General features: G+C 43.1%; 1 protein-coding gene across 2 annotated transcripts in view; it reads left to right on the top strand.

The window, feature by feature from the left end:
- CPNE4 (copine 4) overlaps positions 1 to 24,464 on the top strand; it is a 485,767-nt gene extending 461,303 nt beyond the window's left edge. For both annotated transcript variants that reach the window (XM_044252375.1, XM_044252376.1), the window contains exons 12-16: positions 6,465 to 6,519; positions 9,724 to 9,775; positions 10,845 to 10,978; positions 16,092 to 16,328; positions 22,704 to 24,464. In XM_044252375.1, coding sequence (XP_044108310.1) covers positions 6,465 to 6,519; positions 9,724 to 9,775; positions 10,845 to 10,978; positions 16,092 to 16,328; positions 22,704 to 22,838 — 613 coding nt within the window. In that variant the 3' untranslated portion in view covers positions 22,839 to 24,464. The remainder of the gene's footprint in view (positions 1 to 6,464; positions 6,520 to 9,723; positions 9,776 to 10,844; positions 10,979 to 16,091; positions 16,329 to 22,703) is intronic.
- Positions 24,465 to 24,689: the final 225 nt, after the last annotated feature.

Raw genomic sequence — 24,689 nt, forward strand, 5'->3', positions numbered from 1 at the left:
GCAGCTCAGTGGAGCTTGATTATACGTATACGTATATGTATAAAGAAGGCAGCTCAGCATTAAAAAGGGCAAATACCAAAGGAGGAAAAGCACTGAAAAGCCTAGGCGTTCTTTTAAAAGACTCCCTGGAAAAATGTGTAATGCAAGCTGCTGCCTTAAGAACTGACAAGGTTCCGCAGTTTCTCCTTTGCGTGGGTGGGTAGACAATAGACAGGCAGAGTCAGGAAATTTCAAGTTGGGGCTTTGGAATTAATTTATTCTCACATCAAAGTCACTGAGGTTGATGTTCAAAAGAAACACTTGAATAAAAACTGACAGAAGGCGTCGTTCCCCCTCCTGCAGCAACAGAGAGGTTTTTAATCCCCATGAGCCTTAGAAATTGCTCCCAGCCTCTGACAACCAGGGGTTTTTCTTCTTGCCTTGTACAGTCATTGCTGAGGGGTCAGTACGAGGTGATCCATGAAGTAGAACAGCTTGCGAGATGCTGGACCCTTCTCGGGGTGCCCTGGAAGGGGAAACTTTTCCACAAATATCTGGTCCTAAGCCCAGAAGACAGTCCTGTCTGCCTGCTCTGTCTCTCTGGGTCTATGCCTGGGAAAGAGAGAACACTGCCCATACTTTCCCCTTGGACTCCCCAACCCTGCACACGTATCTGCTCACACACACACACACACACACACACACATACATGTGCGCGCGCACATATATTCCATTTGCATTGTAGCATTTGCCCGGCTCCTGTGAACATACCGGTCAGGTTGCTCAAGATCAAGGTGACATCCCTGCCTTGGGCCCAGCAGAGATATAGGTCTCTGACCCCCTGTTGTGTTCTCCAACAAAAGGCTGGTCTATCTGCTATCAAGAGAGTATAAATACTGAATACATTGCTTGCAAGCATAGACTGCCATGTCATGGATGTGGCCACCCCAGAAGGAGACAGAAGTTTCAGCTGCTGAGGCAGGAGTCTTCCTGCATGGTGCGTTAGGAGGCAAAGTTAGGGCTGATGCCCCTTCTGACGGGTATTGGGTTTAGAATCAGAAGATAGGTTTGTAACACAGTGCCCCCCCTTCCACTCCACCAACACCAGTCAGGGGTTCTCAGCCTTGGCAGCACACTGGAATCATTCAGCATGTCATAAAATATGGTGATGCCTGGGCCCCACCCCAGATCCTGCTTTAATTAGTCCGGTGTACATCCTGAGGAGTCAGGATTTTTCATGGGCATTTTCCTAATGGGCATCGCAAGTTGAGCTCCAGAGTTAAATCGATTGGATGGGTCAGATGCGATGGCTAAGGAGCTATGCAGCACCTGTTGGCTGCCGGGCACCTCACGTGGTACCATAAAAACAGAGATAAATTAATAGAGCATGATTTCCCCCAGCCACTTCACAGTTTCAGAGAGAAAAAGGCACGTAAATAAATCACAGCCCGGCACAGTCAGGGCGACTTTGCCCTGTGTAAGGATGGGGACTGCATCAAGAGAGAAGGAGTAAGTTTCCCAGGTTAGTTTCCAAGGCAGTCAAGGAGGACCTTCTGTGAATAGCAAATTCTGGGATGTTCAGAATGGTAATTCTGATCCTTTGGAATGCTGATTCTATCCTTTGTTGTTATTAGAACATGGATGGACTTTTCTTCATTATTCTGAATCTTTAGACCAGACCAGCCTCCGACAAAGGGCAGAGTCAACAGGGGTGATGGAAAGAGCACAGGGTCCTATGGACAGGTAGACCTGGGTTCAGACCCTCGCTCTGCTGCCTCTGTTCTGAGGTTTCCTTCCATTCCATGAGCCTTGGCGTCCTTGATTTCAAATGGAAGATTTATCAAACTTTCCTTGCAGAGCAGTTGTAAGGATAAGCTAGAAAGTGGCTAGCTAGCACATGTTCTGCCTGTGATACTCAGTAAATGATAGAGGCTATTATTTTCGATACTCTTAAAAATAAACTGAACACAATAGGAAAAAGGGATTACAGTGTCAGATCTAAAGGACATTTTGAACCAATGACCTTTAATTTTTGGTTTTGAGCATATATCCCTAAAAAGAATTTTTTTTAAAGATTTTATTTATTTGACAGGCAGAGATCACAAGTAGGCAGAGAGGCAGGCAGAGACAGAGAGATGGGGAAGGAGGCTCCCTGCTGAGCAGAGAGCCCGATGTGGGGACCCAGGACCCTGAGATCATGACCTGAGCCGAAAACAGAGGCTTAACCCACTGAGCCACCCAGGCGCCCCCCCCAAAAAAGAATTTGATAAAAATGTAATGTCACATATTTTTATATTGAAATCTAATGTTTTCCATCATGAGGTTAAACAATGACAAAGACCAAAAATCCTGGTGTATTGTAAATAGGAACATTTAAAAATAAAACTCTTACATAACTCTTTTGAATGCATTTAGTAGGATCTAAATGCCATAGCTCTGTGGTACTCACCATCATCCATTTAAAAAATGTATGAACAAGTTCTTTAACTGGAGTTGAGAATTTTAATTATTTCTTTTTTTCCATGAAACTATATTTCCCCTCCCCCAAAGAATTTCATCCTAATGTATCTTTAAGATTTGGATTCAAAATCCTTTTATTGAGTTTCTACAATAAAAATATGAATATAAATTTTTAAAATTTCTAATGCCTAAAATGTTCTCTGTTGTAAAGATTCAAAATATTTTTTAAAATCTTCTGTTGCAGCCTTTATTACAATTATTATTAGTGCATAATTGATCAAAAGAACATAAATATATTGGAAATGTCAATGTCTAATTATTGCCTATAAAAAAAATAAAAACTTTTAATGAAACAAATAATGGGGTTCTTTCCCAAGTAGTTTACATACCTATAGATGAATGCTACCTAGTACTAGAACAGTCTAAGATCAATTCTAATCCAATTTTTTGTTTTTATCAATATAAATACTAAGAAAACTTGTCCTTATAAATAAGCACATGGTAATGAAAAGAGTTTGATGAGCAGTATTACTTATCTATTTCCATTCTGTTATATATCAAAAAAAATCACATAATGGCTTATCACCAAAATGTATTTTTAATGATCTACCAGCTGATATCAGCACTTCCTACAATTTTTTAAAGCAAAAATTGGCAACTACCTGACTTGCAAAAGGATTTGTTTCCTAGTTCCCTTATTTTCTACTGCAGAGTTTATACACTCTGGAACAATGCATCATTGTGGTTAAGATTCAGAATGGGTAAAGAGAAGGGCAATTGTGAAAGGGAAGGTGTGAATGGAGAGCTGGTCTTTCTATTATAGGTGTTCCCAGAAGATCAATTTCAACAGAGAATAGCTATGAAAGTAGAGAAACTGAATACTGATTTCCTTTAAAAAAAAAAAAAAATGCTCTCCTGTCCCCAGAAGGGCTTTGCATTTATTTCCATGTACCCCAGTGCTAAAACCATTGTCTTAAAGAACAGTCTTAATTAAATGTCTAGGTGTTCTGAAATGCCATTTTGCTCTGAGTCAGCCTCTGTTTCCTTATGGATGAAGTAAGTTGTCTTTATTTTTATTGCCCTCTTTCTTCATCTCAAAGTCTTCCTGAGCAGAAGGATAAAAATGGTGTTTGAAAATAAATCTTCCATCTGGAGATCATCAGAACAAGGTCATTCCCTAACAAGTTCAGAACGGCATGTTCATTTACTGTTGAAGATGATGGGCTCTTTTCCTGTATTTTTTACTATGTTATTCCAATAGTGAGAATAAAAGATTGTCTTTAGCAGTGTGGTAACATTGAATTTTCCAAGTGGGCAAGTTCCACCCATCCTTTTCCCAGTAGCTGCCGAGTGGCCCCTTTCTCGGGGCTGAGTGGATTCAATCTCAAGTTCTTTGATGTGCTGGTGTTCCCAATGCTTCCTTGTGTGCTCAACCTGCCTTCTCTTGCCTCTTGCGTACGACTTCTCTCTGCCTAGTTTTATTTTTAATCAGGAAGCATGGATGTTTAAATCTATTGTGCTTAGGCTTGAAACTTTTTCTTCAGTATGTTTGTTAGTTAGAGACCTTGTGGTGGCTAACTTCAGAGAATTGATGCCCTCCTGGGTCATTAATTATTCCTCTTGTAGGGTGAGGCATTTTCTCTACCTCCCTGCTCTTGAAATTCAATTACATAACAGTGCATCATGCTCAGCAAACTTCAAATCCCCAAGGGTGGCTTAGAAGGTATAAAAAGAATATCATTAAGGCTGGAACATTGGTTTAGTGATTAGCAATGGATGGAATATTAGATCTCACCCTTCCTAGACTCATCAAATTAAAAAATAAAAGGTATGGAGCCCCCTAGGTTCCTGTTTGGACTTCTGAGCCATCTCCAGGTTGGAAGAGCCAGGACCCAGTCTCCACCCTGGAAAATGTTTTTCCAGCCTGGCCCCCAGAGTACCTCTGAACTCTCCCTCACAGATTCCTCTTCATACCTGCTCGCCCTTGTTTTGGTTAAGGAGGAATTACTGAGGCGATGTATTTCAGTATTCCAAAGACCTGAAGTATCTTTTTTTCTCAGAGCTGTGACTAATCTTTTATAAGATGTTGTGTTTTTCTATTTACCACTATTAATACCTTTTCTACTAAATGCCAGATGCAAGGCAGCACAAAGTCTGTTCCTGCCCAATAGTGAGGAAAATGGAGAGCTGGTGGTTTTCTGGAGAATTTGACTAATTCCAAAGAATGCTAGCTTCTTTGTATCTCCCAACCCCTACACCAAATTTGCTTGACTTTGCCGTATTTTAGTGACATGTTATCAAAGTCATCTTTGGCTACTAATGACCTCTACATCTGTCAGATAGTGATGGGTAAAAATCTGGCTTTGGTACTTTGACTACTCTGTCAGCCTTGGGAGGTGGGGTCCCATTTGGTTGACAGAGCCATTCAGAGACAGTGAACCCTAATCTGAATTTCCTTTCCTCCTTTACTAACTCTGCAAAGAGCTGAGAAATGTAGGAATTGTTCCAAGAACAAATCTCAGTTGTATTTTTCATGGGAGAGAATGTAAAAGGTAGATGGCATGAAAAGGATATTCCTCTGCCAAGAACAATATTCCAGAGCCCCACTGCAACAAAGGTTTGCCTAAAGAGAGTCTTACTTGTCTGGTCAGGGGGCCCTGTTACTGCACGTTCCAGAAGGAAATCACATGTAATGCTATATACAATCATTAAATTATAATGGGACAACAGGAAAGGCATGGGCTTTAGAATCACACGGTCCTCCCTGGTAAACACCTTTGGCCATCTTCTTAGCCTTTCTGAGACTCAGTTTATCTGTAAACAGGACTAGTAAAGAGGTGGAACTTCAAGGGTTGCATGAGAATTAAATAAAAATGCACATTGCATAGCATCATACCTGGCACATTGTATGTGCCAATTAATTTTAATTCTTTGCCCCATCATCTCACCTATAGTACAGTAAACTTGGAGTTAATATAACATATGTGAATGAATAAATTAAGAGACATTTCAGTATGCATAAGAGAAACCAAGCCATGATTCAGTTCATGGGTTATCTAGTTGTTAAATATTTATCGTGGGGGCGCCTGGGTGGCTCAGTGGGTTAAGCCGCTGCCTTCAGCTCAGGTCATGATCTCAGGGTCCTGGGATCAAGTCCCGCATCGGGCTCTCTGCTCAGCAGGGAGCCTGCTTCCCTCTCTCTCTCTCTGCCTGCCTCTCCATCTACTTGTGATTTCTCTCTGTCAAATAAATAAATAAAATCTTTTAAAAAAATTATTTATTGTGCACATACACTATGGCAAGTATGCTGAAGAGAGGGGCAAGGGGCAGTTTGGGACAGAGAGGCAGTGTAGATGTAAAGTTATTAATGCAAAAAAAAAAAAGCAGCATCCCTTTGCATTCAGGAGATAAGAAAAGATATGTAAACAGTTTATATTGTTTGTATGAGTTAAAGTAATGGATACAATGAGTCCTGTTAATGGTACCAAGCCCTGACAGTTAGCCAGCCTTCCAAACTGCCCATTGACTTTTAATATCTCTTTGGATTTAGACTTGTCTGGATTTGAACCCTGGCTTTAACTAGCAGCCTGATCTTGGATAAGTCACTTTACCTCCCAAGGCATTTTGCCACCTGGGAAATGGGAATAATGGTCTCTCTCTACAAAGATTTTAAAAGATAACATATATGAAAAACCCTAATTATCAACCACTGAGGTTACCTAATTCATGATCACTTTTCAAAGACAGAAAATGGGGAGGGGAGGGGAGGCAATCCTGGGCCATTTTGTTCCTTAGTATCAAATCTAGCAAAAATTATGGGAAGAAATTGCAGACTAATGACTATAAAGAACTTTAGGGTTTCCTTCTTGATTTTAATTACCCATGCTACTGCTATCCCATTACCACAGATAATCAAGAAGCATGAGTCAGCATTTGGCATAGGAACATGTCCTTGTGAGGTAATGCAGGTTCATGTTTTTCTTCCTGATTAGATGAACAAATGAAGCAACTTCTTTTTTTTCCAGTGACAAAATGTTCCCAGCCTTTGGGTTTGGTGCCAGAATACCCCCAGAGTACACGGTAAGTGAGTAGAGATCCTTTGCTGTTGCTTAAGGATGACTTGGGATTCCTTCATAGGCGTTCACTCTTTTGGCCCCTGATAAAATTATGTAAGTAGAGCCCCAAAACTCAGAAATGGTCTTCAGAACCTGTGGGATTAGCTCACTGGTACCTATCTTTTGATGAAACCCAATCTCCTGTATTCCAGATGGGTCTTCTCAGAGGTCCGAATGAAAGGTTCCACTGTTGAGTTTCTTTAATAGATATGATCAGAGACTGAGAAAATACTCAGGAAGCTGATCTCCACTGGCTCAGAACCTATCTATTTAGGTCTGCCCCAGAGAAAGGTCCTACTGACAATGCCAACAGTGAAAGATCATGACAAGGATGTCTATAGACTCCCTCATTCCAAGTCCCTGAGCTGGCCTATGTGGGGGAGAGAAACAGTGAAGTCCTGAAGGAGAACCATTTTGGCTTCAAGTCTGGGAAGCTGGAAGGTTCTGTGAAAACACTGGCATCCTAGTTGGTACTGATTTCTCATGAACAAGGAAGGCAAAGATTGTGAAGAGAGATTTGCACTGCAGGGGAGCTGAAACAGTATGCTGTGGTATACCAGATGTTCCTGTGGGACACTCTCCACAGAGAATTCTGCTCCCACAGGTAGAAGGGCCTTGGAGAGAAAGCAATGTCCCTACCCCAGACTCACCAATTCCTGTGAGGTACATGCTAAGTGGAAGCAATACTGCTCAGTCATCAGTTTCTCTTTTACTGATAGAGTTGCCGAGCAGGAGAAAAATGCTGACGTTTGCTCCCACACCAGACCTCTCAGACCAATGGCCTTCCCCTCCTGTGTCCTTTTTGAAAAAAGGGAATCCAAATCCCTGTTACTACTGGGGTGAACAGTGGATGGACTGGAGTGTCTCTCTGACCTGTCCTCTTTCTTGTTGGCCTCAAAACCCACACTGTTTTCCCTCCCGGGCATGGCTACAGAATTCTAGAAGCATTTGTTGGAAATTGAGCACATGCAGAAGAACAAGAACAGGAGCTGCTGACTGGTGGCCTGTAGGCATTATTCAGACCACAAATGTATTATATCTGACACAACTTTTTTAAAAGAATTATGCAATTTCATTTACAATGTTAGATTTCTTGCTTCTCCAGAAAAACTGGAAGACCTGGCAACACTAAGATTCAAAGAATATACATATAAGAATTAGCCAGAACTGAGGAGATGCAGTCACCTTTAGATGAGGTATCAAATCCAGAATCTGGACAAATGGGTGCCAGCCTTCTTCCCAGAGCTGCTGAGCTTTGAGAACGACCAATCAAAAACCACCGGTCCATGGGGAACCTGGTGTTTCAGTTGGTTAAGCATCTACCTCTTGATTTCAGCTCAGGTCATGAGATCGATCCCTGTATTGGGCTCTGCACTCAGCAGGGAGGCTGCTTGGGAGTCTCTCCCTCTCCCTCTACCCACCCCTCCCCCTGTCTCTCTCTCTCTCTCTCTCTCTCTCTCTCTCTCTCAAATAAATAAATAAATCTTTAAAAAAATTTAAAAAGCATAAAAGCAACCACCAGTCCAACTACCCAGAGATGGTAGAACATTCTCCACCACATTCCCACCAGGTAGTTTTCTGGTCTCAGAGGTGTGCAGTGCACTTGTTTCAGCCCCTCCTCTTCTCATCTATGACATCTACCTGGCCCCCTTCTGGTGTAACTCATCCTTTTTGATATTTTCTGAAATCCTCATGCTCACCTGATCCCTTGACTCCATGCTACCTGCCAGCTAACTTATTCTTCCTTCTGTCTTAACAGACATCCCTCCTCCCATATCCTCATTGCTCTTCTCAAAAAGTCATGCAAATGCCCCTTTTCCCACGCCTAATTTCCCCTACACCATGACAGGTACTGATGGTCTCATCCTGTCAGGTGCCCCCAGAGAGTTTGTCACAATTGCCTTCTGTAGGATGAAATCTCAGAGTTTGCCTTGAAACTGAGCCACAAGCATCTCCGTCTTAGTTTGCACTCTCTTGGGAACAGACCTTGAGGCAAGGATTTGGAGGCAAGTTGTTTATTTGAGAGGTGGAGGAAACCTCAACAGAGAGTGGAGAAATGGGGGCAAGTCAACACAGGGTACACTGACAAGTCAGTCACCTCTGTGGGCAGTTAGAACTTAATTCTGCTGGGGCCCCCAGGGAGATAATGCAGAGCATGCACAGACCCCAAGAGATAAGACAGCTAGGGTACTGATACACCATATCCTGTCATCCAGTGAGTGATTAACGACAACTCCCCAGGGATGTTGGTTTTCCAATACTTTCAGCTAGGCAGGCCCGAGAAAAACTTAAGGCAAATAAAGCAGGTAAGATGATTGGAAGTCAACTGACTTGCCTGGAAGTGCTCAGGACAAGGAAATGTGGGGTAGGGCACCAACACTAAGAAAAGAGGGGTCTTGTAATGCAATGACCTGTCTTCTAGCCTCCAAAAAAGTTAGTGCTTGGAAATAGCCTTTGAAATGGAAGAAGTCTCTGTATAATTCCAAATAATCCAATAAACATGTCCAGATGCCAAAAACATCCCTCTTGTTTTATCAGGTTTTAGAAACCAAAAAGTAAACAATATCTTTTTTGACCTTATGCATAGCTCCTGCCAGATAGAGGAAATTGTGTTGGAAGAGGAAAAACTGTATTTATTACTTTTCCAAGAGTAGAGTTTATTTTAACCTGTGTATATGGGAAAATCCTTCTGTCCTATATTTCTACATATCATGTTAGAATGATTCTTAAATGTCAGCGGCTTAGCTGGCACCTTCATAACCATCACCATGTTGGACAGGCAGCTTGCGTTATTGAGCGATCATTGTTTTTATCACTGCGTCCAAATAGAGCTCGGCCAGATCTAAGCCTCCAGGCTGTGGCCAGTTCTATCTGGAAGCTATTTGAAGTTACATTTTTCTTCGATTTCTTTTTTATTTGCCTTATTCTTCTCTCCTGCCGGCATTTATCTGATTCTAGAAAGTCTTCCTGTCACCTCAACTCCACAGGGAGCTTGGAATTCACCCTCCATCTCAGATTGATTGTGTAAAGGCTTAAAATGGTTCCTGCTGCTTAACACATAATGAATGTAATGGGCATTTGTTTGCAAACTCTAAACCCCAGTGCCTCCTTACTGGATTAAAGTTATAATTCTCCTTTCTTCCTTTTTTAAATTTTAATTGGTGTCTAGGTCTCTCACGACTTCGCAATCAACTTTAATGAAGACAACCCAGAATGTGCAGGTAAATCACACATGAAAGCAAGCTGAGGGCTCACAGCCCTTCTGTAGGTACCTTTCCCATTTTAATCTCTCTGCTCTGATGCAGGCTTCCTGGATCCAGAGAAACCATGCTACTCCAAAGACAATGGAAAGCTGTAATAACAGAGCAGAAAAATAGCTAGAAGAGGCATAATGCAGAAGAGGTCTTGAGCTTACAGCAAGAATATTGATAACAATTCTGGGTTTCTCTGACCAGAAAAACTTGAGGGAGAAAAACTACTCAATGGGCAGTGATAAGCTATGCCTCTTACTGCTTTCTAAGTTTTCATTAGGTATTCATTTATCACAACTTCCTCTCTATGAAGGAATAAGGAGGGGGGAAACATGGAAAGCATTTGACACTTTCAGTGTGCTGGCAAAGGATATGACGTCAAACAAGTAGCTTCATGGTTTTGTGCCGGAAAGAAGAGCCTTCTCAAAGGCTTTGGTCGGTATTGCATTATTTCCAGGTAGAAATTCCTCAACATTGTTTCCATTAAATAATGATGATGAAGCGATGTACACGTGACTTCTACGGGCGACCTGGGGTGGTACCTACTAGAGCAGACTCAGGAGGTGGTGTGAAAATGAGAGAAACATTAGAGCTGACTTGCTGGATGGCTGAGAACATAGCCTTTAGATAGACAGAGCCAGACAAGACCTGGGCTTGAATCTTGAGATTTCAACTCCCTGGCTGTGTGACCTGAGGCAGATCATTTAACCTCTCTGAGCCTCAGCTTCTTCACCTATAAAAGGGGTGTAACATCTATTTCTTTGTGCTACGAGGATCTAACAAAATCATGTGTGTAAAGTGGGACATTAGGGAAAAGTTTGTGGAAATGGTTGCTTTTGACTTGCACTTTTAAAGAGAGTATCAGCGGGAGTATAGGCAACACCAGGGATGTGGTATTTTCTTTGTGCCTTAAGGATATAAGTGTGATGTTGAGAAGGACTGTTGGGAGGCAACTGAATGCTTTATTTCTGTGTATGCTTGATTATACTTATATTTGAGGGGACTACTGTACTACTGATCTTTGTTAATTTCACCTTAGGAATTCAAGGAGTTGTGGAGGCCTATCAGAGCTGCCTTCCTAAGCTCCAGCTTTACGGTCCTACCAACATCGCCCCCATCATTCAGAAGGTCGCCAAGTCAGCATCAGAGGAGACTAACACCAAGGAGGCATCGGTAAGGAGAGGGCTGTTCCTCCTGCTAACAGGCATTTACCTGGATTTGGGCCATAGCACCCAACCCACTCTGACAATAAATCCAAACATTCCTACCTGTGTGAGTTTGGATAAATGCCTTACCCTTCCCCTATCCTCAGTCTCCTCATCTGAAAAATGGAGATAATCCTACCTAAGACTGCTGGGTTACTGTGAGGCTTAGAGATGACACATCTCAAATGTCTGCAAACTTACGGGGGTCAGGGGTGGTGGGAACTGTCCAAAATCAGCTTCCTTTCCAATGTATCCATACTACTGATGAAAGCAAAGCAAAACTGAATTAAAAGAATGGGTGCATCTGTCCCCTTGTGGTCAAATGCACAACACAATCCATCATGGCAAAGACTTGTTTCCCATTCTGTTCATGGTTTTCTTAAGAAAAATTCAAACCAAGGCAGCAAGGCCAAACAGAGTTTGTTTGTTTGTTTGTTTAACCTTAAAATTTTAGAATTAAATATTACCATAATAACTTTTCTACATATCATCTTTAATGATACCAGTATGTTTCTTTTCTAGCTTTCTTAATTTTTTTTTTCAGATTTAAGAGAATATTAGTGATGTCTGGAACTTGCTCTAATTTTTATCCTGGGTTCCAAGATACTTTATTTGCATGAAGAAGATTATCTGCTTCTCCCTCATCTGCTGACATGAACTCGTCCAAGCTATTTGCACTGTAACCAGGTTCTCAGCCATCCTCATATTAGAATGGATGGAGGACCAAGTTCATATCTGATATCAATCTCTTATGTACTGGGACACATCCCCTCTCAGTTATCCAAGGACCTTGACCCAGCAGTTATGTTCCCCTTCTCTCCTTATCATCTGTTTCCCCTTTCTACTGAAGACTCATTCCCATTAGCAAATGGAACAGGCTATAATATCTATTTGAATTAAACTCTCTCCCTTGATACTACTTTACCCTTTAGCTACTGTCCCTTGCTTTACTCTCCTTCAAAACACAAGGAAAGTCTTCCTCACTGTCTCCATCCTCCCATACCAGTCAGAGTTTCCTCCCCAACATTTATCTGAAAATTATACTTCTCAGAGTCAGTGGCACCTCCATCTTGCCAAACACACAGAGGCCATGGAGCAAATTTGAATCCTCACAGATGCATGATTTAGAAATAAGGGTTGGACAAGATCAGTATTTCAGTTTATTTTATTTTATTTTACTTTTTTTCATCACCAGAACATCAAATTCAAATTCTCCAAATGATAACTTGACTCAGAAACCCAATATATAAAGTAGATTTTAAGAAAATAGACTTCTCTTGCTAAATCTGGACAGGGGATAGGGCTCCAACTTGGCTGTTCTCTTTTACCTCCTTTATCCCCAAGAGCATCCAAGGTATCCCCAGCGATCCCCAGAACCCAGTTTGAAAACTGATTGATCCCAGCCCTTCTAGAGTACTGGGACCCACAAGAATAAAAAAGAGAACATGGCTGACATAGGTCTGGATCCTGGCCTGATATAAGCCAGCTTGAGTTTTTGATCATGACTCCCTCTGCCAAGGTCAGGTGGGTCTGCTCTGAAAGGCCAGGTCAGGAATTGGTGGAGGAAGCATATAATCCACACAGCCCCAGATAATTTACCCTAGAGGCCAGAAACACTGATGTTTTTCCCCAAGGTATTCCCTGTTCTTTGAGTAGTGTGTGGTCCAGGGACCCTTGTTATTACTGATTGCTAAGGGTCCTAACCTTGAACCTCCTTGGTAGGGCGTGCAAGGAGTCTATGGCTGTCAGATTTTCTTTTCAATTTTTGTGGAACTCGTGTACAAATTAAAAACAAAACAAAAATCCCCCCCTTATCTAAATGGGACCTCAAGTTCATTCAAAGACTGTAGTATTTCATCTGTGAGCATTTCCTAGCCTGACTTTAGAAACAACTACTACTGCTCACTTTATTGGAAATTTCCATCAAGATGTCATTCCAGCAGTCTGCAGCATATTACCTTTAGCTAGATTGAACCTTGAAAAATCAGATTATAGAATCCTGACAGTCTCTTCAGATCAGAGGATTTGGACACTTCTTGTTCCATGAACACCATTAATAACTGGTGAAGCCCATGGACCCCTTCTCAGAAATGCTTTTAAATGCACAAAATAAAATATATGCTATAAATAAACCATATATGTTGATACCATGTATGTCACAAAAGAGCCATAAAACGCTTCTTTTGTGACATTAAATTATGAGAACCAGTAACTAGTCTAACAATTCTGTAATTTCTAAGTAGTGTTGATATAAATGATATAGAAAGATATTTGCAGTCACTATAACAGGAAAATACCTGTGATTTCTATTGGTGACTAAGTCACAAGCGCAGTTAAAGCCAATTTTATTTGTTGATTATAATTGAAAAAAATTATAAATTTTAGTTAGAGGTTAGTGAAACTAAAATGTAATTTACCCCAAGTTCACATACTGTCTGAAATCTTTCAGTAGTCCACCAGCCCAGGTCAAGAATCCCTGCTCTAGGGGCTCCTGGCTGGCTCAGTTGGTAGAGCAAGTGCCTCTTGATCTCAGAGTTGTAAATTTGAGCCCCCTGTTGGGTGTAGAGATTATTTAAAAATAAAATCTTTAAAAAATAAAATGAAATGAAATCCCTGCTCTAGATGAAAAACCAACAAACTGCATTCTATAGTGTGTTTTTCAATGGCTTGTAGGCTGAGAACAGCTTTTACATTTTTAAATGGTTGGGAAAAAAATCCAAAGAAGAGTAATAGTTTCATGCCACGTGGAAATCACATGATAGTCAAACTTCAGTGTCCATCAATAAATTTTTATCAGAACACAGCCTTGCTATTCATATTAAGTGATAAATACAGCTATTCTCATACTACACCAGCAAGGTCAGGTTGTTGGACAGAGATCACTATGGCCTGCAAAGCCAAAAATACTGATGATTGTCCTTTACAGAAAATATTTTCCCAACACTGTCTCTAGACCATTTCAACTCTAAAGTTTCTTGATGTAGTAGTGTGGCTATCAGGTGTTTTATTCCTAGAGGCACTGAGCAGTTAGGGGTGATCCATCCCCTTAGACCACAAAGATCATATCAAATGGGAGTTGGGGGATGTGGAAAAAGGAGGGAGAGGACATAGAAGTGTGACTCACGCAAGGACTCCATCTGCTCATGGGTCAGAAGTGGTTTTCCTCCAGGTGAGGCATCCAAGGTGTACCCTGGAAGAGTGATGTATGATTCTGGTGTATTCTACACTCCTTTCCTCTATTCCCAACCACCAAGTTGCCTCCTTCCGCTTTTTCTCTTCTCCTTCCTAGCTGTACCATCAAGTCATGCTACTGAAACCTTCCTCCAAACTCCCAAGCCACCTTTTTGTGACTCTATATGACTCGAAGCATGGATATGGATGTAAATGTACAACTCAGATGCATTTGAAAATTGGCTGGTTAGCTAGAACTATGATTGGGCAGCTAGGGACATGGAACAAAATTAGTCTTTACGTTAAACTATAAAGTATTTAGAACATACAGATGTCTCATAATAGTGTGAATTTCTATTCCCTCCAGGTGTACTTTTGACATGTTATTTTGTTTCAAATATCTTTCCAACTTACAGAAAGAAGAGGGAGGCTTTAATATTAACAGCTTGTGTGGAACCTTTTAAGTATAATTCTCAAAACCAGGTGTTTTCAGAGTGTAGCTATTCTATCCAGCCTTTCCTCTTTGAAATATGGCAACTTGAAATGCCTTAAAAATCCCACATTTACTACAGATGTTGGGCATTTTGCAAAAATTACATTAGATTGGCATGAACTGGCATCCCGGTGCCCTGCTTCCCTCTAATCTCTCAGTAGATGCCATCATGATGTCACTTAACATTGACAACAGTGATGGTCTCTGATGCCTTCCCTCCTCTAGACCCCAGAGCAAGTCCTGAGACCCCCTGTGCTGATGGATAGAGAATGTCTTTTCCAGTCTCACTCTCAGAGCCACCTGAGAGCCTGTCCAGGTGGAAAGAGCCCAGGCAGTCTGCAGGGGACAGTTGGGATTTGGAGCAAGAAGCCACAGGAACTCAGCACCCACAAGCACACTCAAACTAGACCAGACCCTGGTGTGTGGCCCTCAGAGGAAGAGGCAACAACCCACACCCCCTGCCCCCTGCTAGCAAGGTTTTAGGCTAGTGCTGTCCACTAGAAATATAATGGAGTTGTATGTGCAATTGTAAATTCTCTAGTAGCCACATGTTTAAAAGCTAAAAGAATTAAGGGAGTTAATTTTAATCATATATTTTATCTAACCCAATATAACCAAAATATTCTCATCTTAACTTATCTTCCATCTAAAAAAATTATTAATAAAATATTTTGCATTCTTTCTTTTGTACTCAGTCTTCAAAGCCCATGTGTATTTTGTACTTAAGTCACCTTAGTTTGGATACTAAATTATCACTGCAAATGCTTGATCTTTATTTAGGTTTTATGTATTAACAGTTGAGAAACTAGTCACATACCTGAGTTGTTCCAAATGTATTTAAAAGGTTTCTAATAAATGAATCAAGTCTCTGTTTTGAAGGTTAAATTTAAATTCATTAAAATGAAATAAAATTAGAATTTCAGTGCCTCCGTTACTCTAGCCACATCTCAAGGGCTCATGAGGCACAAGGAGCTAGAGGCTATTGTACTGGGCAGTAAGCTGTGGACTCTGAAAATTCCCCCAGCTGAAGAGGGTAGGATAAATGGTCTAGTCCCACTCCTCAGGAGATGAAGAGACGTAGACCCAGGGGAGGTATTTTCCCAGGAGCTCAGATAGTAGAGGCTTTGAGGCCAGCCTTTCCTGACTCCCCCTGCTGTTCTGTCCACCACACTGTGCCGTGTAACTGTCACTGACGTGATTCTTAGAATTACCCCATGATTACTCTGCCTACAGTGAAGCTCCATTCACCATAGCCTTAAGTCTTTAGGGCTGCCAACACAGGACTCATTAAAGACTATCAGCACTGTCACTGTGGTCAGTATGCATAGAAGCCACCCTGGTGGGTGCATAACTGTTGTTGTCCTTGTCTCCCCCACCTCCTCGTCCCCATGCTCGCCTGGCCATCGGTCAATCCCAGCAATACTTCATCCTGCTGATCCTCACCGACGGTGTCATCACGGACATGGCTGACACCCGGGAGGCCATTGTCCATGCCTCCCACCTTCCCATGTCGGTCATCATCGTCGGCGTAGGCAACGCGGACTTCAGTGACATGCAGATGCTAGATGGGGACGACGGCATTCTGAGATCACCCAAGGGAGAGCCTGTCCTTCGAGACATCGTCCAGTTCGTGCCCTTCAGGAACTTCAAACACGTACGCATATGTCTGGGGCTTCCCATGGGAGAGGAGAACCAAAGCAAGCTTGCTCCCACAGTTTCCTGCCAGTGTTTGGGGTGAAGCAATGTCAGCTATCCCTGCCCAGCCACGCTGTCTCACACCCAGGATATGTAGTTTCGCTATTTGGAGAAAGGCATGTAACTCAAGTAATAGCTGAGGAGTCACGCTAAATGTGGCAGCCAGCGTTTCACTGGCACTTCCCCTCCTCCATGTCATTTAGGCTCTCTAGTGCACGCAGGGCTGCCATGTACTGTTGGCCAGGTTGCTTGCTGCCCAAGGGTGCCTGGCTGAAGTAGCAAAGAGAACCTGAACTTCAGCATGGCTTCTTTTTGTCAAGCCATGTACCCTGAGAGAAGCCTGTGTTTGCCTTGGAAAAATATATTCTTGAAATGATAGTAATCTAAATCCTCTGCAAATATACCATAGGCAGCATCAAAGATTGATTTAACTGACTAATGAGGGAACCAGAAAGATGGCAAAGCTAGTTCAAGGGAGGTTATAAAATAGCAGATTATGGTGGGGGTGGGGAGAATACGGGAACAGGTTTCTTAAGGCAGCTTCAAAACTGGTTAATGACCAAAAGGGTTATAAAATCATCCTCATCATCTTTAGATTACCTTCTCTACTGGGCAGAAATCTTATCAGTTTTCTGCAAGGTAACATTGAGCTTTACAGTCTTGGGTTCCCATCAGTAACGAAGAGTAACTCAAGCAGTGTCGCAGTCCCCAGATGACCCTGAAGCAGGCCCATGAGACAATGCTCTAGCATGGCACAATTTTTCAGCATTTCTGAATCTGGGATAATTGTCAACTCCAGAGAAGAAGAGGCACCTTTAAAATTTACACAGAACTCTGCACCCGTAGGGCTACAATGGCCCAGGGTAACCCCTTCTCTGGTTTTCACAAGGGATCCCTCTGTGCCGGTAGAGGCCCTGAAGAACCTTCAGAGCCTCCGCCAGCTGTGTCTGGGAGTCATGTAGGTCCTCACAGGCAGTCCTCTGTGTTCTTCTGTCCTGTGCCCCTCATGGAAGCCACTCTGTCCACCGAGGCTTGGACCTCTGCTCTGCGTGGGGTGCCAGGGAGGCTGCTCCCAGGGCTGGTAACTGAACTGGGACTGCCCCAGTGGGAGGGAATCCCCAGAGCTCTAGGTGCCCTGAGAGACCCTGCAGTCCTCTGGGAAGGGACAAGTATCCCTCCTTTGGAGATCCTTCTGTTATCTGGACCCTTAATGCAGTGAAGTCTGCGTCCCTATGCCTCCAGGACCCCTGCCGCAAATGTCCTTCGCTTCCTCTCCAGCCCCTCTGAGCTCAGGCCTTGAGTCACTTATTTAGAGTCAGGGTGAGGAAGGGACAGGCGGTGTGACATCCACTCTGAGCTTCCCCTCCTGATATTTTCTGGAAAAGCCTTTCTCCTCAAGCCAAGAGCCCTCATTCAAAGGAATCCTTTTTGTTCTCCTAGCCATTTTATCAGATATATCCAGAAATATCTGAATCCCAATTTGGGCTCACAACAGCACACCAGCCGCGGTGGGTAAGGCTAGTGGGAAGATGGCTGGATCATTGTTGATTATCGACAAGTCCCAGTGCTGGCGTCAGAATATTTGGCATATGCCTTTCATAAACTGTTGTTTGCCACCTTCTTGAGACATGCCTTAAAGCAAACTTTCAGTTAAATAATGAGCCCAGAAGCCTCCAGTGACCCCTACATCTGTTGGCCTGCCGGGACCGCTTAGCGAGATCCCTGGACACGCCAGGGCTCCCAGAACAATAAGGCATTGCTCCTAAGGGTACTGCCGCACAATTGCGATTCTCCTTCTAAGGAGGACTATGCGTCATGAGCATCGTTAGAGAAGCCTGAAATCAACCCCTGGCTACAGTGTTGAATGCAAAGGGAGTTCAAGAACACCCAAGCCCCCAGCAAGCACAGGGGCAATAGCGTGGGTGAGGGGCTTAGCCGCGCTACCATAGCCCCCCTTCAATCTGCACAAGGGGTCTGTTACCAAATGAAACCACTTGCTAAATAAAAGAGGCTCACCAAGCCCTCTGGCTGTTTGCAAGTAGACAGCAAGGAAGGGTATGGGGAGGGATGGGCTAGAATGGGTGAAATTTACCACAGTTTGTGCTCATCAGTGAAGTGACTTACTTGCATAATGCCCAAAGTGGGGATAGGGGGTAGTTCTTCCAGACTTTCAGGTCCTGCCCCATTTCCTCCCAGCCAGGCAAGAGTAGCCACATCACTGACCACCACCCATAACTCCGCATGAGTGCAGAGGGGTCAAAGAGCTCCCTCCCTAGGGTATTCATGCACTTCCCCAAACCACCATCTTTCTGTTCACCTGTGCCATGCATATTCCTGCCTCTCCCCCACAGCCTCCTCCTGTTCCTCAAACACTCCTGGACCGCCTGCCGTGGGTGCAGCACATGCTAGCCTGGGACCACAGCGAGATTATAAAGCCATGGGTCCGGGCCTCAAGGAACACACCAGAGAATGACATGGTTGGGATGTAGATGTCGCCAGAAAACTCCTATGCTAAAGCAACCTGTGGGGGGTTGAAAGGGGACCTACTGTTGCCACAGCACTTGAGAGCAGAGAGGAGCTGCGGTGAGGAAAGCCTCAAGGCTTGCGCTGGCCAGAGGAAGGACAGACCGATGGTGGGCAGGGAGTTGGGGTGGGGCGCTCAGCAACAAGGGAAGCACCCTGACCAGGGCAAGGGAATGGGGTCCCGCTCTCCTGTGTCTGCCACACAGTCTCAAGCTGCTCTGTGGGTGATAAAAGCAACACCAGGAGCATGTCACACCCCTTACCTGCATGGACTTCAGCTTAGGTTTGAAAACCATATTATCTGAACTTATCTACTCTGAATTCAATACACAGTAAATAAAATGGAAGGTGAGCTAACATCCTTTCCATTAAGCCAGTAACGCATGAATTGCCTCCCTTTGCATGATAACTCAACTTTGAAGTGGACAGGGCACAGACTTCGAGCTGTGTGCTCTGGGCAGGTTATTTAAGTCTGTGCCATAGACTTTCATCTTTAAAATGAGGCAAATGACACACACGTTGGAAGAGTAAAAGTGGTGCCTATGTAAGGCTTAGCACAGCACCTGGTCCTCGCAGGTGGCTAATAAATAAGCTGCTAGTGCCAGCTGCTTTCATGTTTTTGGCCTTTCCCAACCAGATAATGCCCCCAAGCCTTCATTGCTTACCAGACCCACCAGCCCAGATATGCAAAGGAGTGGGAGAGTCATTCAAAAACTGTACTGTCTAAATACAGTGACAGATAGCTAGATAGGGCTATTTAAAATTAAATTCACTAAAATGAAACAAAATTTAAGATTCAGTTTTTCAGGGCCACCTCAGTGGCTCAGTTGTTTAAGCGTCTGCCTTTGGCTCAGGTCATGACCCCAGGGTCCTGGAATCGAGTCTCACATCAGGCTCCATGCTAAGCTGGGAGCCTGTTTCTCCCTCTGCCTGCTACTCCCCCTGCTTGTGCTTTCTCTCTCCCTCTCTCTCTCTCTGTCAAATAAATAAATTTTTTAAGATTTTCATTTTTAAGATAATTTTTTAAGATTAAATTTTAAAATCTTAAAAAATAAAATTCAGTTTTTCAGGGCTCAATAATCTAGTGTCTAGTGACTACCACATTGGACAGGGCAGATATCAAATATTTCCATCACTGGACCAAGTTTTGTTTGACAGCACTGTTTAGGGATATCACTGGCTTCATATAACAGTAAACCCGTCCTACAGTGGATTGCACAAGTTGTTCTTTTTTAAGATTTTATTTAAATTTTTTTGACACAAAGAGGGAGAGAGAGAGAGCACAAGCCAGGAGAGCAGCAGGCAGAGGGAGAAGCAGGCTCCCCGCTGAGCAGAGAGCCTGATGCAGGACTTGATCCCAGGACCCAGGGGTCATGACCTGAGCCAAAGGCAGACACTTAACCAACCGAGCCACCAGGTGGCCCCTGCACAGGTGGTTCTTAACCAGGGACAACTTTGGCAACATCTGGAGACATTTATGATGGTGACAGCTTTGGAGTGCTGTTTGCATGTAGTGGGTAGAGGCCAGGAGTGCTGGTAAACATCCTACGATGTTCAGGACAGTTCCCCACCCAAAGAATTATCTGGCCCAAAATGGCAATAGTGCCAAAATTGAGAAACCCTAGATTGTATAAAGACAAATACGTTGTTCTTATGTAACTAGAAGCTAGGGACTGGTAGCTGCCCACATCTTTTTTTCAGTGATTTGATAGTATCAGGGCAAGCACGTGGTGATTCCTTTGCTGTCTGCCCCGATGATAAAACAGTTGCTCCAGGAATTACATTCTAGTTCAAAGTAAAAAAGGAAGAGGAAAGGCAAACAGAACCAACCATGTCTGTCCCCTCTAACCAAGAAAGAAAAGCTTTCCAAGAAGCATCCTTATGTCTCAAAGGATGAAATTGGGTCATACTGGGATGCCTGGCTGGCTCTGTCAGTAGAGTGAGTGACTCTTGGTCTCAGAGTTGTGAGTTCAAGCCCCATGTTGAGTGTGGGGCCTTCTTAAAATAAAAATTTAGGGACGCCTGGGTGGCTCAGTTGGCTAAGCAGCTGCCTTCGGCTCGGGTCATGATCCCAGCGTCCTGGGATGGAGTCCCACATCGGGCTCCTTGCTCAGCGGGGAGCCTGCTTCTCCCTCTGCCTCTGCCTGCCATTCTGTCTGCCTGTGCTCGCTCTCTCTCCCTCTCTCTCTATGATAAATAAATAAAATCTTTAAAAAATAAATAAAAATTAAAAAAATAAAAATTTAAAGAAGAAAGAAAGAAAATGGGTCATATGGCCATCCCTAGGTGCAAAGAAGGCTGGGAAGTGAAGTATTTGGCTTTCCAGCCTTTATATGAGATGTGATCAGAGAGAAGATGGTACTTTCATAGCTACCCCGGTGTACGTGTGGACCACGATCTAACCCAAACTCTGAGCAGACATTTATAAACTAAAAGAGCGTTCATGAATGCCGAGTGCCCAACATGCTAGGACATCTTCAAAATGTGAGGGGTCACTTTAGGAAAACCCCTCACCATGTTTTCAGATTGTTTTTAAGACAAATTTCTCTCTTTTGAAACTCCTAAAAGCTGGGCAGGATAAAACCAAATCCCTATTTCTTGCTGTTGTGTCTTTAAGAACACTGGGGCTTAACCGAGTCGAATGGCTGAGTGGCAAGCCACAAAAGGAAGGAAAGAGCAAGAAACCAGGCCATTGGGCATTTTGTCTAGCCCTTTCTTTCCTTTGCTGAGGAATCTCCAACACTCATTAACTGGTGTTTCTGCTTCAAGTTTTCAACTTCAATAATAGCTAATAATGAGGCCAGAGCCAGAAGTCAGATCCAGCTCTGCCTGACTCCAGAGTCCATGCAGAATACCAGCCTCCACCTTCCTCTGCCCCAAATCGTGCAGTGGGATCATAATGCTAATAGAATAAAGGCTACATTAATTAGTGGTATTTAAAACACTCTGTCACCTGGGCTCAAGCCTATTGTCCAGCTGAATACCCCCAAAATCCTGCATGCCCAGCGTGCGCGCGCACACACACACAGACACACACACACACTTTCTTTAGCCCCATCAGATGACTCACTGTACCTAGAATGATCAAATGTCATTCCCCTTCTCTACATATTAAAACATGCCCAACTGAAACACCACCACCCCTTGGAAGCTTGGTGTGATTTCCTCTAAGATGACTTAATCTTCCTTGTCTGCGCTCTGGTCCCAGGGTGTTTGTAACTCTAGAGCAGTGCTTCTCAAATTTCAGTATGCATAGGAATCACCCTAGGGCATGAAGTTAAAATGCAGATTATGATTCAATAACTCTGGGATGGGTCTAGCGTTGTGTATTTCTGTTGAGCTCCTGTGTGAGGTGATGCTGCTGGTCTGTAGCATGTATTGTGTTCAGTCTCACGGCGGTGTTCATTTTGACCACACCAGGCTCCCCTCTCATGTTTAGAACTCACTTAATGGCAAGAACCACAGACCCATAAACTCTAGCACAGTGCCTGGAATTGAATGCAGATTGGAAACTAAACTCAAAAAGAATCCATTCCACCGCCCAACTTTCACCCATCTTCAGATGTGAATAGTTTTGTGTTTTGAGACAAGCATGGGAAAATATAACTAGGAAATAAAAGGTTCATTTTCCAACAATCTAACAACTCTTGCTTGGAGTAGATGCTCAACAAGTACCAACTGAATGAATGAATGAGAGAGAGAGAGAGAGAGAGACTAGCTGCTCAGAGTAAGACTGCAGCCTTTAAGCTGATTCTGGATCAGATTCCTTGGGCCAGGTGCCAAAGTCACGGTGCTTTCTTCTTCCTTCCAGGCATCTCCAGCTGCCCTGGCAAAGAGCGTGTTGGCTGAAGTCCCAAATCAAGTTGTGGACTATTACAATGGCAAAGGGATTAAGCCAAAATGTTCATCGGAAATGTATGAGTCTTCCAGGACGCTAGCGCCGTGAACTACACATACTTTTACAGAGTTCTGAAATACTATTCCTGCTAATATTTAATACTTCTACTACTGTATTTAAAAAGACACACACACACACGTACACATTTAAAAAATAGCACGTTTTGGTGATTTTTAACTAACTGACAATTTTTTTTGCATGTGTAGCCCTGAGGCCTGGATCTGTTAAGCTCTTGTATTGTTAAAGACTTTTTACAAAGAAACACGAATAATTACAACTTACTCTTTACATTACAGCATGTCGCCTTGAAATAAAATGTTATCTGTATCCATTTTTTATACAGGTTTGTTGAAATTTTGCTAAATTTCTTATTATCTTTACACTGTAAAGCATTTTGACACATTTATGGAAAGTCGATAGCCAAAACATAATTTGGTTTTATCTGCTATAGGATGAGAGACTTTTCAAAATGGCAGATGCATGGACTGTATTTTGCATGTTTAAAATAAACACACACACACACACACACACACACACACACTGTTTTTGCAATTGTTATCTATAATCCCTCCCTGCTATGAATGGTCTCTTTATTGAAGAAGAGGTTTACTCACCTAGACATAGTCTTCTAGAAGTGGGTCTGGGGCACCAAGCCCAGCACCTCTCAGACTTTTCTGTGCACCCAGATACCTGAGGATCTTGTTACAAATCAGACTGGTGCAACAGGGGTGTGTGGGCCCGAGATTCTGCATCTCTAACAAGGTCCCAAGTGATAACCATTGCAGTCCACACTTAAGAGTTCTGAGGTTCTAGACTCTATGGTGTTGTCCCAGAGACCATCTGACACAGGGAAGCACCTAGTCTGCTTGAGAAGGGCACTTCTCCCCTGCCAGTAGCACAAAGTCCCGCCTGTCTCCGAGGTGGGACTAGAAAGTAGTGAGACTGACTCCAGAAGCTGCATACCCCACATCAGTCTCACTGCTTTCTAGTCACAACTCTTCCTTAAACAGACTAGGGAGTGTTCCTCCTTGCCAGCCTCTCCCCTCTCAAAGGGGACATCACACAATCCCAAAGGGAATGGTTCCCTTTTTATGTCAATCCCGAGGAATGACTTCAAAGAGTCTTTGGTGGGACCACAACCATGGAAACTCGTCCATGGCAAATGGCTGTGCGGTATGGCTCCCCAGAAACCCGGCCACCAAGTTGACCTTTAAGTTTAGTGTGGGGCATCTTGTTGCCTCTTTTTATCACTCCTGAGAGCAAAATCTATCAGCGGAAATGCCTAGGGTCATTGTTTTGCGTGAATATGAACTGGCCAGTCTTGAACCAGAAGAAAGAATGTTTCACTTGTGTGTTGTTCTCTTGGAGAAATGGACAAGTGTTTTGCAGGTACGAAAGGCACAAGAAGGAACTTAATTTTGGTCAGAGAGATAGGGAAGTAAATCACAAGGCAAAATAGATCTGTTTGTTGTTTGTTGCGGGAGGAAATATTAATAAGCAAATCAAATGACTTGTATGATTTCAAGTGTTATAATTATAGATCTTAACCTTGCAAATACATGTCAGCCAAATGCACAACATTTTGGGAATGATGGTTAAAAAAAAGTACAACTGAAAAAAAATTATAAATATTTAAACTGTATTGTTTTATGAATAAATTGGGTACTTACAGAATTTTTTCTGAGAGTGATAGTCTTATTTCTCTTTTCTTTTTTTTTAAAAGATTTTACTTACTTATTTTACAGAGAGAGATCACAAGTAGACAGAGAGGCAGGCAGAGAGAGAGAGGGAAGCAGGCTCTCTGCTGAGCAGAGAGCCCGATGCGGGACTTGATCCCAGTACCCTGAGATCATGACCTGAGCCGAAGGCAGCGGCTTAACCCACTGAGCCACCCAGGCA

This window comes from Neovison vison, chromosome 6, assembly GCF_020171115.1.
Source record: "Neovison vison isolate M4711 chromosome 6, ASM_NN_V1, whole genome shotgun sequence".
Classification (NCBI taxonomy): Eukaryota; Metazoa; Chordata; class Mammalia; order Carnivora; family Mustelidae; genus Neogale; species Neogale vison.